Source organism: Platichthys flesus, chromosome 19 (assembly GCF_949316205.1).
Source record: "Platichthys flesus chromosome 19, fPlaFle2.1, whole genome shotgun sequence".
Lineage (NCBI taxonomy): Eukaryota > Metazoa > Chordata > Actinopteri > Pleuronectiformes > Pleuronectidae > Platichthys > Platichthys flesus.
The window spans coordinates 2,483,033-2,497,809 of NC_084963.1; the positions used below are offsets into that span (position 1 = coordinate 2,483,033).

The 14,777-nt window shown below is 44.5% G+C and overlaps 1 protein-coding gene across 1 annotated transcript in view; it reads left to right on the forward strand.

The window, feature by feature from the left end:
- Positions 1–6,818, forward strand: part of LOC133975317 (voltage-dependent N-type calcium channel subunit alpha-1B-like) — an 83,516-nt gene extending 76,698 nt beyond the window's left edge. The window contains exons 43-45 of the mRNA XM_062413244.1: positions 1,097–1,639; positions 3,012–3,235; positions 3,316–6,818. Coding sequence (XP_062269228.1) covers positions 1,097–1,639; positions 3,012–3,235; positions 3,316–3,888 — 1,340 coding nt within the window. The 3' untranslated portion in view covers positions 3,889–6,818. The remainder of the gene's footprint in view (positions 1–1,096; positions 1,640–3,011; positions 3,236–3,315) is intronic.
- The last annotated feature ends 7,959 nt before the right edge of the window (positions 6,819–14,777 follow it).

The following is a 14,777-nucleotide window of genomic DNA, read 5'->3' on the forward strand; positions in this document are numbered from 1 at the left end:
CTTTGAAATAACTTTTCTTCACTTAACAAACAACTTTCAACCTCTTTTCTGTCTTTTTGTTTCTGTCAGTCTTAAAATCTTATTCTGAAACTCAAACAAAACAAAAGTAGCTCATAAATCTCCACTCAGTTACTGCCTGAAATTAAAAAGGGGAGTTATGATTATTACTTATTGTGTCATTTATCTAAAAGGTAAGATTTTAAGACTGGTTATTCTAGATAAAACAATGTAGTAACTTGAATATTTCTTGCAGTGTTGTGATATGTGATCTGTGACTGTAGCTGCAGGTGAGACTGTGAGGTAGGAACGAGGGGAACAGCATGAAAAACACAAATCTTATCAAATAGTTAACAAATACATATTACATGTTATACAATATTATATATTGAGGGAATCCAAAACCTTAAAATGTACGACTTTACACATTTTTTGCATCGCAGTCCCTCAAATGTCGGGAATCAAACCCTCAACACCTGTATAATTAGGTTTAATTATAATTTTAATTTAAGGACTTTATTTTATTCTTTGCATGCATATATTTATATTTTATTATAAACTTGCACATTTTTTTTAGTCGTTTATTTTCCATTTAAACCCATTTGATTTGAGGATGACACTTAAAGTAGATTTAAGGTAATTTTGTTATAATAAAGTAATAAAGTCCTTAGATCTTGAATTGCACTTCATACAGTTTTTTTTTTAATCTTTTATATATATTTATCTTAAGTTACTACAATCTCCTCAGTAGCCAGCAGGTGGGGCTGTATCTTAGCTGCTGTTCCAGTTCCCTATCACATCAGTTTGTTACCTGACAGCTGCACTGGCCAGAAAGATCAGAATCAGGTGGAGTGGGTGTCAGTGTCCCCAGAGGATATTTAAGTGTTAGAATAAATATGAATCTATGTAATATATGAAGGGAAAATACCACTGGAGGCTTGAAGCTGCTACCAGGATATTTTCTTGTCTTAAAAAACGGATCACATGTATTCTAATGTAGGAAAGATGTGACCTCGACCTCAGTTAAAAACTCAAAACAACAATCTAAGATCCAGATATTTCAGAACTTTAGACCAATAAAGGAATACACGATAACAAGAGGCCAATGACACAACACTCCACCTCTTCCTTGCTCTCCAGCAGCGACGCCTGCTAACTTACAAACTGTGTAAGTTGTGTAACGAGACGTTTTCATTCTTCTCAAACGTTTCTCACATTTTCCCGGAGAAGAACAGACTAAACATCGTCTTTAGACTCAAGGTCGCCATCCAGTGGTTGTGGTGTGTGTGTGTGTGTCGTGGGTATTTTTCGGCGACCCAGCTTCAGGTGGTTTGGGTGAAAGCACCTCAGCCGCTCGTCTGCTCGACCTTCTCATCACGCCTCTCCAACCTTCTCTCCTCGCAGCCGATCGTCGACCTCAGTCCCATCAGGCGCTCGGCGTCCTCGCTGACGCCACAGCGCCACCAGGAGGACGGGCTGAGTGAGTACGACCTGCAGCGGCTCGGCCTGGCTCAGGCCCCCCCGGGTCAGGACCGAGCCCACCACCATCACCACCACCACCGCTGCCATCGACGCAGGGACAAAGACAACAAGCAGAAGTCCCTGGACAGGACCGCGTCGGTTCAACCGTCCAGCACCGCCGGTGAGACTCTAATGTCCACGTCACTGTTAACTTTATTTAAAAGGATTATTAGAAATCTGGTTTTACTTTCACGGAGACACAAAGATCGCAAGGGCTTTTCCTTCGCACAAATTCTTGATGGGATTAAAATTCCACGATCAGGTTGTGGGGGGGCGACAGGGTTTCTGCTGCAGGGATTTAACACGTCAGGCTCCTCAGCTGATTCCCAGAGAGACAGAGCCGGCAGCTCGCCGGGGAAAATCTGCTTTGCCGGGGATTTATTTCTTCTTCTTCTTTAGTCCCTTTGTTCCCCGTGACCTGGATCGTCACGTTCTATAGGCTGAACTCAGAGCTGGAGGGGAAGGAGGTTGAATTTTCACTTTCTTGCTTCCTAAACACCAAGAAACACACAAATAAACACACTGTACACTGCTTAAACGCCTCTGACACTTAGAGGGGGGTGCGGCATGAATGAGGTTGCGTCTGACGCTCGCTGAACTCTGAGGTCATGTGTGAAATTCACAGAAATAAAAGGAGTATGTGAAGTTACATCATCTGCTGCTGAGATGCATCAGAAGTGATTTGGACTCATGACATCATTTCACTTTTTAAGATCTTTACCGTTACGTCTTTACATTTCACATTTTCACATTCTGCCCTTATTTGGAAGTGGACAGACAGAAATAATGAAGGAGAAAGTCAAAGAGGAGTCTGAGGCTGAGAGCTGGTGACTGGGTGTTAACACTGGAGGGCAGCAGCTGGGCTTTAGTGCCGAGATAAAAGGCCACAGCGGAGCGATGCAGCTCGGTAGATTTATGGGAACCTCTGGTGAGATAGCAGAACATGCAGCCGCCCGCTCCACGTCCATTAAACCCAGAGAAACGTTATCGCAGCGAGGAAGACGTCCGCCCCTCGTCATCCTCCGATCCGACACATCAGGAAGATGAATGGGCTTCTGTGTTTCTGTCGTCGCAGTTTTAATCTGGGAACTGGAATTATTCCAGCGCAGAAGAAAGCGACTCCACCACAGTGCTCGGCTTTATGCCCCCCCCTCCTCCGCACCAAAGGGCCAGAGAGGAACACACGTACAATTGCTGTAGATCAATCGTTTCCCTTTAATTAAGATGTGGAATTAAATATCAAGGCTTCAAAAAGCTGTAGATATCACAGAAGAAACTGTAAATCCTATGAATGATATGAAATAAGGAGAATCAGTATTCACTTTCATGATGAGTGTGATAAGAAACTGGATTTCTGTGTCTCTTAGAACCAGGTTTTGTTCCTTTTCAATCATATTCAGGTGATTATCAGTAAAAGAAAAATCACCCATGACTCCTATTTATTGATTTGTTTTTTCCTTTTCATGAATCCATGCGACCGCGCGTTCGTCCAGATTCGTTCACCGACCCGTCAGCTGAAGGTTTGTCCCGAGAGCGAGCGAGGGAGCGGGACCGCAGCCGGCCTCACGAGCGCCGACACCACTCCTCCGCCGGGGAGAAGCAGCGCTACTACTCGTGTGAGCGCTACGGCAGCCGGGAGCAGTGCCACGCCCGGTCGGCCGGCCCCAGTCGCTCCACGTCGCCCGGTGAGGGTCAGGACGCCGGTGTGCTCAAACAGGTGAGTCAGAAAACTTGTCAAGGGACGTTTGGTTTCTCCGGGATTGATGGAGTTAAACTTGTCTCCTTCTGTTTTCTCAGTACGGCAGCAACGTTGGCAAAGCGGGCGCTGGGACGCTCCCGTCTGATTCCAGCACGCCGGGCCGTAGTCGCCGGCAGCTGCCCCAGACGCCCCTCACCCCTCGACCGGCCGTGACCTACAAGACCGCCAACTCCTCACCTCTCCCGTCCGGTGCCGGCAACTCCACGAAGGGGCACCAGACTCGCTTCAGCCGTGGCCTTTCAGAGCACGACCGCTTGTACGTGGACCACAACGAGTCCCCGATACCGGTCACCCGCATCGGCTCGGACCCTCATTTGAACCGGCAGCTGCAGGACGCTTCCCGACAGGCCCTCCTCGAGGAGAGGGAGGACATGCAGGACGCCGTGAGCAGCCACGGGTCAGGGGGTCGCTCTGCCAGAACCACTGCCTCAACCACAGCCTCTGCTTCACGCGCCACTGCCGCCGCGGCCGCCACCATGCCCGTCACGCAGGCCCGGGCGGCGGGGGTGCCAAACGGGTTCCACTTCACCCTCGGGGTCAGCTCGGTGTCCGGGCCGGGCAGCAGAGGGACGGGAAGTCTCAGGGAGAGGGAGGACGAGGACTGGTGCTAACCTGGTGGAACACGTCGGAGCGATGTCGGAGCTGTAAAGTGCTGGTGCCGAGTCCGGGGGATCGATGCCGAGGGAAAACGCCAGAGCAAAGTGCTGTGAAAGGGGATCTGAAATCATTCCAGCGTTGTAGTGTCTCTCTCCTTTTTTATATATCGACAAAAGACTCTGAGGACGTTTTGTACCCCGTTGACTTGCACTGAAATCATAGCACATGTGAAGACCCTCAAGTATTTTTGCCTTGGTCAGTGACATCAGTGTTGGAGCAGAAGACAAAAGCCAAAATTCCCCAATTCAAAAAAACTACAACCTCATTCCTGGTGTCAACAACGTTTTTATCATCATTGTTCGTTTTGTTTACTTTTGCCATGTCGGTTCGACAAGAGTTAAAACTTGATCATATTGATGCTACCACCAAATTGTGTTCCTCTTTTTCTTTTTTTACATTTTATTTCTTCTTCTTCGGCTCTTCAGGGTTTCGACCAATTCTGACGTCAAGAGACAATTTATTTCGGTCTTAAATTTCCAACACTTAATGGACCCGGTAATTAATGTGACAGAAATCACAGGGATCGCTTAGAGCAGAAGTAGAGCCGAGTTTTAACGATCCGTTTACGTAAATCGAACCAGATGTAGATTTCTGGAGACGTTTAGGGACTAGATCATTTTCTGACTTCATGTGGCTGAAAACCAAGTGCCTCGTTTTCCCAGGTGGACGGAGACGCCGCCCGGCCGTGGGCTTAGGTGAGAGCGACGTGCTGAGAAACAAGCGGCCGGAACAAAGCTGCTTGCTGGTTGAATCTGGTTTAAAGGACAGAATGCAAAAAAAAACAAAAAAACACTAACAAATCACTTTTTTTGTACTAAAATACTGTTGTGGTAGGTAAATCAGATGCAACGTAAGCAATGTAGTGCATGCAGGGTCTTGAACATGTCAAAAAAATAGTGTCTGTACTGTTGCTTCGGGGTGTGTGGTAAGTATTTGCCTTTCTCTTTCAAACACGCTGCCACCACGTTGGCAGAAATCGTCTCTAAATCGAGGAAAGTGCCATTTTTTTTGATCGATAATAATCCAGTATATGTCACCTCGGCCATATTTGCCCAGATCCCACGGGTTGTCCTTCTCCTTCTCCCCTCTTTCCAACGAGAGCAGTATTGTGCGAGGGTTTGTCGGCGGTGGCAAAGGGTTGTGTTGTTGCTGCTGACTGTTGACTTCACGTAGGGCTATGCAACAAGACGACACTTCATCTGCCCTGTAGCTTTAACCCTCTGGAATCTCCAGGTTCAGGCTTTAGTGCGACTGTGACCAAATTTTACATTTTAAACGTGTGAAGAGTTGTAAATTGTAAATATTTCATATGTGATGTACAGAAAACACACAAACTCGTATGGAAGCTCACACGTGTGTTTTTGAGGTTTGGAAGGTTGACTGCATGATGCCGGATAGAACCCGCCCCAGATATAAAGCTGTGTTCTCTCCAGACTTGGGTCTAGTTGTGTTCTTAAATAATTATCACTGGATTCTGAAGCTTGTTCACAGAACCAGATGTCAGATTTTTGGGGTCGAGTCACAAAAAGGTTGAAACTGAACCAGCAGCAAACAAATGCTACTGCCAGACCAGAGGCTGCTCTTCTGCCAGATGTCGTCCGTTAATGACCGTTAGCTTGTCAGGCTAACACAACACATTCCCATCGGACACAACAACGTACAGTGACTGCTTCAAGGATGAGCTTTCAAATATTCTGAGGAAGAGAGAGCGAGATACACCTCCACTTCCTGCTGACTTCCAGAAATGAAGCCAAAATATCACGTGCTCGACCAATCACAGCTCAGTGTCATTTGTCAATCAGGACATTTCACCACGTTTTTAATAGCATTAAATAACTGATTAAAACCAAACTTACATAAATATTTACCTAAACAGACAGAAACCACCTTTGAATAGAGTTTATTTAACTGTGAACCTATACTGCAGCCAGCCACCAGGGGGCGATCAAAACAATATGTCTTAAGCTTCGAGGAGCAGAACTCAATGAACTGATTTTAATTCAATGTTGGCCAAGTTAACAATTCAAACATCAATAGTACAATTCCAGCATTTTTAACGTGATTAGTTTTTTATTTGATCGTTTCTCAAATTTGAGAGTTTTAAAGATATTTATTTTTTTACATCTGTTCAGCGATAATCTATCATTGTTTGTAAATTTGGATCAAAGTACAGATCAGATTAACCTCATGTCTTCATGCTCATATTCTCCCGGTTTATCTCTGAGTAGGTTAAAGAAAAACGTGAATTATTTGCAAATATGATTAGATCCAAATCCGATTAGTTCCCTAATGTTTTAATTTACTTCGTGTGGTCTCGATATCTGTGCAACACATTTGATAGATCATCTAAACCGAGACGTCTGGAGTTTGAAGCAGGCGGCTCGTAGCGTTTCTGTGAACTTAGACTGGAACTCAGATTCTCGTTAGGCATTAATTAAAAAAACTGATTCTACATTTTCAACGAGCCTGACAATAAACAAAGTCCTCTCACAAGGTGCACGGTGGCTCCCCCTTCTGGACATGTCCTGTTTGCATGTTCTGAGATGAAAATGTGCATGTCATAAAAAAAAAAGAGGCATTGTTCAAACTTCATTGAGTCCACGATTTGTACGATTTGTTTCCTGGTTGTGTTTTTTCTGCTTCTCTAAACACACAAGTGTCAGTTTCAGGTTTTAAGTAGAAAAAAAAAAGACGACAAACACAAGCTTGAATACGATTTTACGACAGAACGTCCAAAGTGGAAACGAGGCTCCTTCTCCGAGGAGAGAGTCCGACGAGTCCGTCGCTGCCTGATCTGTTGACTGTCTCTCCCACGGTCACTTTGACTGAACCTATAGATTTTGTATGAATATAAGTCCTTGAATAAAGAGGTATTATGAAATGACGTGATGCAGATTGTGTAATATTTGTATTGAAATGTCTCATGATTAGAGCTGTGTTGTGTTTTTCCCCACATTGTATTCGATCTGAATTAAGACGGTTTAACTGAACGGCTAAAATAATCATTCACACCTTCTTCTAGACAACGAGACAATTGTTTTTTAATTTTTGAAAATATAGAATTGGTTATATCAGAATTCATCTTCTTTCGTACAGGATTTCCTGTTATTTAAAAGAGATGATCTCACTCAGTTTACTCGATGTCATCAAATAACAGCAGCGATAATCAATCTCTCAATTAAAATGGATCACATGTGGATGAAAGTGAACATTTTACAATCCAGCTGCAGACCAGCTTTAAAACAGAGGTGGAGGCTGTCCAGGATTTTAATTGGCCCACAACAGAAAGAGAGAGAGGGGGGGGGGGGGGCGTGGCCTGGGTTGGCTGGTGTGCTGACATCACTGGCAGCTGGAGGAGAGAAGCTGCAGCTCCGTGAGAAGGAGGAGGTGAGGAAGAGTAGGAGGTGAAGAGAGGATGTGTCCCATCTCCTGCTGGAGTCTCACACTCTAAACAGCAAAGTTCAAACCTCAGGTTTATTTTGATTTTTTTACTGAAGTGGAGCTTTGAGTCTCTGAGTCTTTGCTGGTCTTGAATCTTTACTTTTAAAGAAGTTGATTCAGAGAGAGGAAGATGTCCCGCTGCTCCTTCACCTGGACGCTTTGTGTTTTCTGCCTCTTGTCGACGAGCACCACCTCGGCCGGGGGGACACCAGAGGATGAGGAGGGGGAGTCCGGCTCCGGGATGCTGCACACAGGTAGGAGAGGTGCCCCCCCCCCCCCCACCCCCCACCGCACATGGGGCCTCACATCTGTCATTGATAACAACGTGTGCAGAATAAGCAAGGAGCTTTATTTTAAAACTCTCAAGTTAAACCAGGCAAGATGCTGCAGAGACTTTCTGCAAATGACAGAAATGTTTTTCTTTAAGTTCTTATTGTAAAAAGTAGATTTGAGCCTCATTTAGAGAATCATGTGCAGAGTGAACATTGTGCTTTGTTTTATCACATAAATTCAGCATGAAAACTGCAGCAGTTCATTTTACAGTAATTTCAATTCAACCTGATACTTAACATTGTAACTCAAACTTTTTAACAAAATAAAAGGCAAAAACCTTAATTTTAGATAAAATACTTTTTAATGAAAATTATGTTTTCTGTTTAGGCTGTTTTTAGACTCATTTGAATACAGATACATCCAGGATTTTGACGTCACAATTGTAATTGTCTCTATCGACCAAGTATGTCGTTTTACATTTCTTTTAGTACATATATATAAAAAAAGAAAACTATAATGTAACTAAACACAAGCAAGAGATGAATAGAAAATACAGAATATTGGGAACACTGGTAACCAACACCATCAATTTGTGTAAATAAAATCCATAATCAACAGATATTTACGTTTAAAGGTAAAACTGTGAAACCTGGAACCTGACGATATTGTCGACCAAAGCTAATCTTCTGTAACATGAAGAGAAACCATCATGAAATGCTCCCCACATCATCTCCTCAGGGTCCTGATGAAAATCCTCCGCTTCCACTCTCAGTCAGTCTAACGCTCGAGCTGCAGCTCTTTATTATCTTTCATTCCTCTCTGCTAATGGAGCGAACACGAGATTAAACTCAGACCACGATGAAACAACAAGGCCTCGGCTGGCTTCACTGCGGATCAGCTGCGTTCAACATCTCTCTCAGCTTCTCCATTCAAAGAAAGCACGTTTGTTATTTGAACCAACTTACTGACGTTTATTCATCATTAAAAAGTCTTGTAATAAAAAACCACAATGAACTTATGACCTATTATCAATGCAGCCTTGTTAGAGCCGGATAAAGACTCATACCTTAACAATTTCCCTTAGTTCTATAAACCTGGTTCTATCTGTTTTCTATGTTTATTATTAGTAAAAGTTTACGGTTAATAGCCTCAATTACATTCCTTTGTCATCAGGTCGATAACAACGTCTTTAAGGCTCATTTATTCAGCCTCAGATGTGTGCAGGGAAACAGATGAAGCTCATTGTCGGTGTTTGAACATCAGTTTTGAGGATACGGAGGAAACTGTCAAAACATAGCAGTACCACCAGCAACCATGGGGGGTGTAGTGGAGCCAATAGTCAAAAGACTTGATGGATAACTTTTTGAAGATAGACTTTGCGAGTTGGTTAGGAACTACAGGCTTCTTTATTATTTAATAGAAAAGTTCGTTAACTCAACCTCCTCCACCGTTGCCTTGTTTCCTGTCTGCGCTGCCCTCTAGTGGATAAGGATGCACAGAAGGATGTGGGCAATGACAAAGGACTTTCTCGAACATAATTGCAGCTTAAATGAATCCCTCACAATCATTGCTTTATTTTTGATTTAATTTATCAGCCGATATTTCGTGATCAACATCAGCTCCAAATAAATCCACATCTGTCTCTGACCTTGATTCTCCAGGTGCATCTTCAGCGTTTAATCCCAAGCTGCCAGATCTTCTTCAACTCACATCTGATGCATTAAATCACTCACAACCAGCCCTGATGTCCACTGATGAACATATTGAAATGTTGAGGTTCCCGTTTGGATGCCTCATGCAGACAAAAGGTTTTTCTTAGTTTCTTTTAAACCACATGTGGCGACACATGAAGATTATTAAATCACATGGAATGTTTTTACTGTGCCAAGCACATTCTGTTGATCACAGCGTCACATCGGCCTCCGCGGCCTCGACTGTGTTGTCTCATCCGTGTGTTCAGCGTCTGGATCTGTTGATGCAGTGAAACCTCCAGGTTCTGAGCTGCGCTGGACGTTAAATCCATCCGTGTTCTGTCGGAATTGAATCTCAGGTTGGAGCTTTGCCAGGCGACCCGAGTGTTTCACGTCTGGATTCATCAAAACACACGTAGTTTGTGTATTCTCTCACATGTCCTCTCGGTCTGTGACGCTCTGTCTGCGTGTTCGAGACGTCTGAGGGTTTGGATCCGAGTCGGGAGCTGACAGACGAGTCCTGCGGCGCGTTGATGGAGTCCAGTGTGTTGAATGCTTTCACTGTGTGTTTTCACAGAGTCACTGTAGATGGCGGAGTGTGAAAACCTTGTGTAAACCTCCAGCGAGCGGAGCCGTGGTTGTGTAACGCTGCAGGAACAGACTCGGTCACTGTTATTGTTATTAATCCGGTTTCCTCAGTTCCAGATGTAACTGAGCTCACGAGGGGCTTTGTGATTTCTGCAGATACAGTGAAACCCGAGCAGAATATGAGACAGAACATTCTGTAAGTGACAGTGAGATTAAAACATCCACTGTACATGAAGAGGCCAAAACATTTAAATAGCCCCCTGGTGGCTGGTTGGAGCACAGACGGACTGGGGATATTTTGGCTTCATTTCTGGGTTTTGGTAGGAAGTGGAGAAGCGTCATCTATCTTTAAATACACTCTTTGGACTGTATCTAAAGATGGCCGGCATGACAGCACCTCAAAAGGTGGAGCCAAATCAACCTGATTGCCCCCTGGTGGCTGGCTGCAGTATCGGTCATTAAACACGCCTTCTCCTAAAAAGTCCTGTACACTGTATTTTTTACTTGATAGACTCTGATGTGTAAGATGTTTGTGGGATATTCTGACCTCAGGCAGCCGAATTCATCCTCACCAAAAACCCTGGAGTCAAACCAGATCAGGAGCCCGGCGCCGGCCGTGTCACAGAGACTCGTGCTCTTTCAGCAAGGGAGCTCATGATGTCACCGCCAATGTAACACCAGATCCACAACCAGGCATCTGCATCCAATGAAACGAGATCCTGTTTCCTCGGTGCTTGGCGAGCACTCTGATCTGGAGCCCATTAGCCGGCTTTAACCAGGCACGTGTGGTGTAACCGTCCCTGCAGTGCACATACAGCAGGCCGCTGGTGTGGTGGTGGTGATGGGGGGGAGGGGGGGTGCAGGTCACAGCTTGTGGTTTGCTCTCTCTGAAGAAGAGGCAGGTGAAGAGGTTTAGGTGGAAACCACATGTCGGGCGAGAAGCTTCTTTCTGTGATCGGCTCTCAGGCCGACTGGAACCAGATGGCAGCCGCGGTGGATTGATGGTGTTCAGACGACGCTCAGCGAATGTTTGCTGTTAGCGACGAGTAAAAGAAAGAGCTCCTTATTACATTCATTTTTTTCTTACATTCACAACGTTCCCACTTTGTAGTGTTTTTCTCAGTGTGTCTGCCATCGCTCAGGGAGCCTGCAGGACACAAAGAGACACACAAAGGCAATTTGAGAAACTGATGTCTTCTCCCAATCGAAGCTGTTTGTGGTTCCGCTCCGACTGAAGCGCCGACACAGACGAATGTGGTCGGTCCCTGTGCATCAGCTGGAGGTTTCCCTGTAGCTGGTGCAGATGTTGAACACCTGCCCGGCGGTGTTGAGTGGAAGAGCTGACGGTGACAGGGTTTACCTGCAGAGTTCCGGAAGAAGTGTTTCTCTGTGTTTGTTGGGTCTGATTTACCAGATGTTGACTGAATATGAAACCTCCTCCTCCACTTCCGGAATCCAGGGAAGCCTTCGAGCTTTTATGTTTTAACAGTGAAAAAGATTCTCCTATTATTCCTATCAAACTAAAATTTTACTTAAATGTGTCAATGCGACATCCGTAAAGAATTTACTGTCTGCGGCAGGCGACAGGATTCAGAATAAACTCAGCAGATATCACAATCATTCTCCTCACTCATGCATCAAGTAAATTAGTTAATTATTAACAAGTGAATGAGATATAAATATATAAAATAATTAATTAAATCAATTTAGGCTATTATAAAATATAAAATAAGTAACACTTAAACCTCCCATTAGTGATTTTTGTCCACCTGGGGGCGGCAGAAACAAGCTGTGAACACAACTCTCACAAATCTCTTTTTAAAGTTCATATCTAGATTTTTTGATTTTTGGCAAAGAGTTTATTATTTACTTATGGAACAAGGTGGTATATTTATTGAAAAGTGTGGGTCTGTGCATGTGATGTTTGTGAATCCAATCATCACACTCTCAGTTCTGGTTTCGGCAAACTAACGGTCTGTGTTTAATACCCGGGTTCGACTTTATTTGGCAACCATCGGCCCCTGGGGGCCACATTTAAACATTATTGTAATTCATCATTAAGAAAGTCAGGGGGGAGTCGTTTAACTGCTGCAGCTGTGACACGTGGAGCCGCCTTCTCTGTTCACAAAATAGATGCCAGGTGATGCAATGTTGTTTCATACCAGTCAGACACACACACACACACACACACACACACACACACACACACACACACACACACACACACACACACTTAATTGCCATCCTTGCCACACACTTTCCTGTTTTACCTCACGCCAGATAAAGTTCACCAGATTTCAAACATGTTAAGACTGATGTTTATTGTGAAGCCTTTTCTGTTGGAACCTGACACACACAGACACACACACACACACACACCCTGTTCCGTTAACACTGACCCCTGTGTGACCCCAGCAAGGTGTGCTGTGTGGTAGAATAAGCCGTGAGCTCTGACGTGGCCCCTGCGCGTCGTTCAGTGTCAGATTCTGAGCTTTGTAAACTTTTCAGTGAACTTAAGTCAAACCGCTGCAGCAGAGCCAGACATAAACACAAGTTGTTTATCAGAAACGGAGATCGTCCAGACGTAGATCTTCCATTTGCATTATTCTATGTCTGTTTTAATTTGCATTGTATGACTTGTTTCAGCTTCAAAGAAAGTTGATTCTGCCTGAAGACCTTTGATCGGACGCTTTGTTGTGACTTCGTATGTGTTTGATTTCTTTGTGCGTCTTTGGTTTGACACATCGTTGTGTTTATTGACTTTGTTGTTTTCCCTGAGTCTGGATTTTTGGATCCGTAAGATATTTATTTGATGCTTTTGTCCTTCAGTGCACTTGACTTCCTGTCTTTGTCTGGTTTCCCTCCATCTCTGATCTCTTGCTCTGATAAGTTTCTTTGCCTCAGAGATTTTTCGGGGGAACTTTTGCTTTTCGGCCTCAGTTTCTGAAGCAGTTAATGAACTCTGTGAAGGCTGATGAAAAGAAAAGGTCTGTAGCTGAAGTGAATCGCTCGATAGGCTGACATTAATCGCCCCCGACGTGTTCATAAACGTTCTCCATTGCCACCAATGTGCCAGATTCTTATCTTCTGGTTTGGCTGAAGGTGTTATGACTAACGGAGCCTGACTCCAGCAGATGCGGGTGAACCGTGCCCTCGCTCTCAAACTCCCGTCAGCCGCTGTGTGTTCGAAACACTCGTTCAGCTTCTATTTACTTTAACGTGATTGATTTGTTTGGAAGTCTGGGCTCAGTCCGGTGTGTCGCTTTCCCGGCTGCTCAAGGTTCAGCAGCACTGCAGGACTTTGGTTCCTTCTCCATTCTCTGCCTTGGTGGCGCTCTAATCTCGCTCAAACAGAGACATGGACAAACCAGCTGAAGAGATATTGATGATATGATGCTTTTTTTGCAGGAGGCACAGCCTGTATCTTTCAGAGTTATAGTCACAAACATGCACATAAAGCTAAACCTATAGAACCTATGTGTCCTGAGGAGTTCTTCTATTATCAGTAAACAGTGCATCAGCTCAGAAATCCACTTCCTTCCTCTTTGCAATGACCTCACATAACGGCAGCGTCTCTATTTACTGTAAAGGTAAAGTCGCTGCAAACCGCTGCACGCTGCAGATTCAGACCGAGAACAATGAACAACGGGCAGACGGTAGACATGCACACAATGCGTGTGATTGTCCCGGGTTCAGCCGCTCAGTCTGCAGCACATACCGCACAGACCAGAGATTGTACCTGTGGACTGACATGTTGCAGATAAACGCTCGGGCGGCTGCATTCCTGTCACTTTCTACAAGGCTCATTTACATATATATTAACCCCTGAGCGAGAGGAGGCCTTTCATTGGTCACTGGGTAAAGTTTCATTCTATTTGCATTTCATAGAACGCAACCTGGGGATTAAAAACGTACAAGAAATGAAGGTTTGCATCAGATAAATCCTCTAATGCTGATGTTTCACTGCACATTCTTGCTGAATAGTGAATTCTTGAAGCTTCTGGAGTGAGTTCTGTCGCCTGTTGGGATCGGATCGAGTCCCAGGCTCTTGGAGTTATTCACACAGTTTCATTTGATCGTTTTTCTTTGATTCAAGAAAAGATTCTATTCGGTTCAATTTGTCGGTTTTTCTCGGCGTCGTTGATGTCATTCAGCAGATTCTGATTTTGCCAATGGACCAGCTTTTTCCCATCAAATTTATGATGGTTTAATTTCATGCACCAGTCACTGGAGACTCAGGAATGCAGAACAGAGAAGCGATTGAAGTCCCCCGGTCCCGGACTTTGGGGTTTCCCTCCATGACGGCACCCGCTGGTTTCTGAGCTGCCATTTCAAAGCCTCCAGTTTGGCATCTTGTCCAGCGCCATGTTGGTTTTGGCCGCCACAACCTTAATTGAAAGAGCAGGGGGGTGGAGTCTGACTGAGAGCTCTGCACCCATTGGACGCCACTAGCTTTCAATCACACAATGCATACAGTGCTTTATCGTCTGTTTGAATAAATGAACATCAGATGTATTGAGGTAGATTTGAAACAAGAGATTGAGACTTATAGGAAAGTGTTCACTGACATTATAAAGTGAGAAGTAGAATCCTTTTTCTTGTAGACTTCTATAGAAACTGAAAAACTTGGGATCCATGCTCCTCATTGGCTGAATTTCTAAATCTATTTCTGTAGCTACAGTCTGTGGGACGTCAGTAATAGAAGCCTTGGAGAACTGCCTGGTGGTGAAAGTCTTTATCGTGTCTGGACTTTCTTTCCACATGTCTCTGCCTCGCTGCTTCTCAGATGAGGCGAGGACGACCTTGTTCTCCTGCTGTTCTCATCTCTGCTGATGAGTTGACGGTATCGA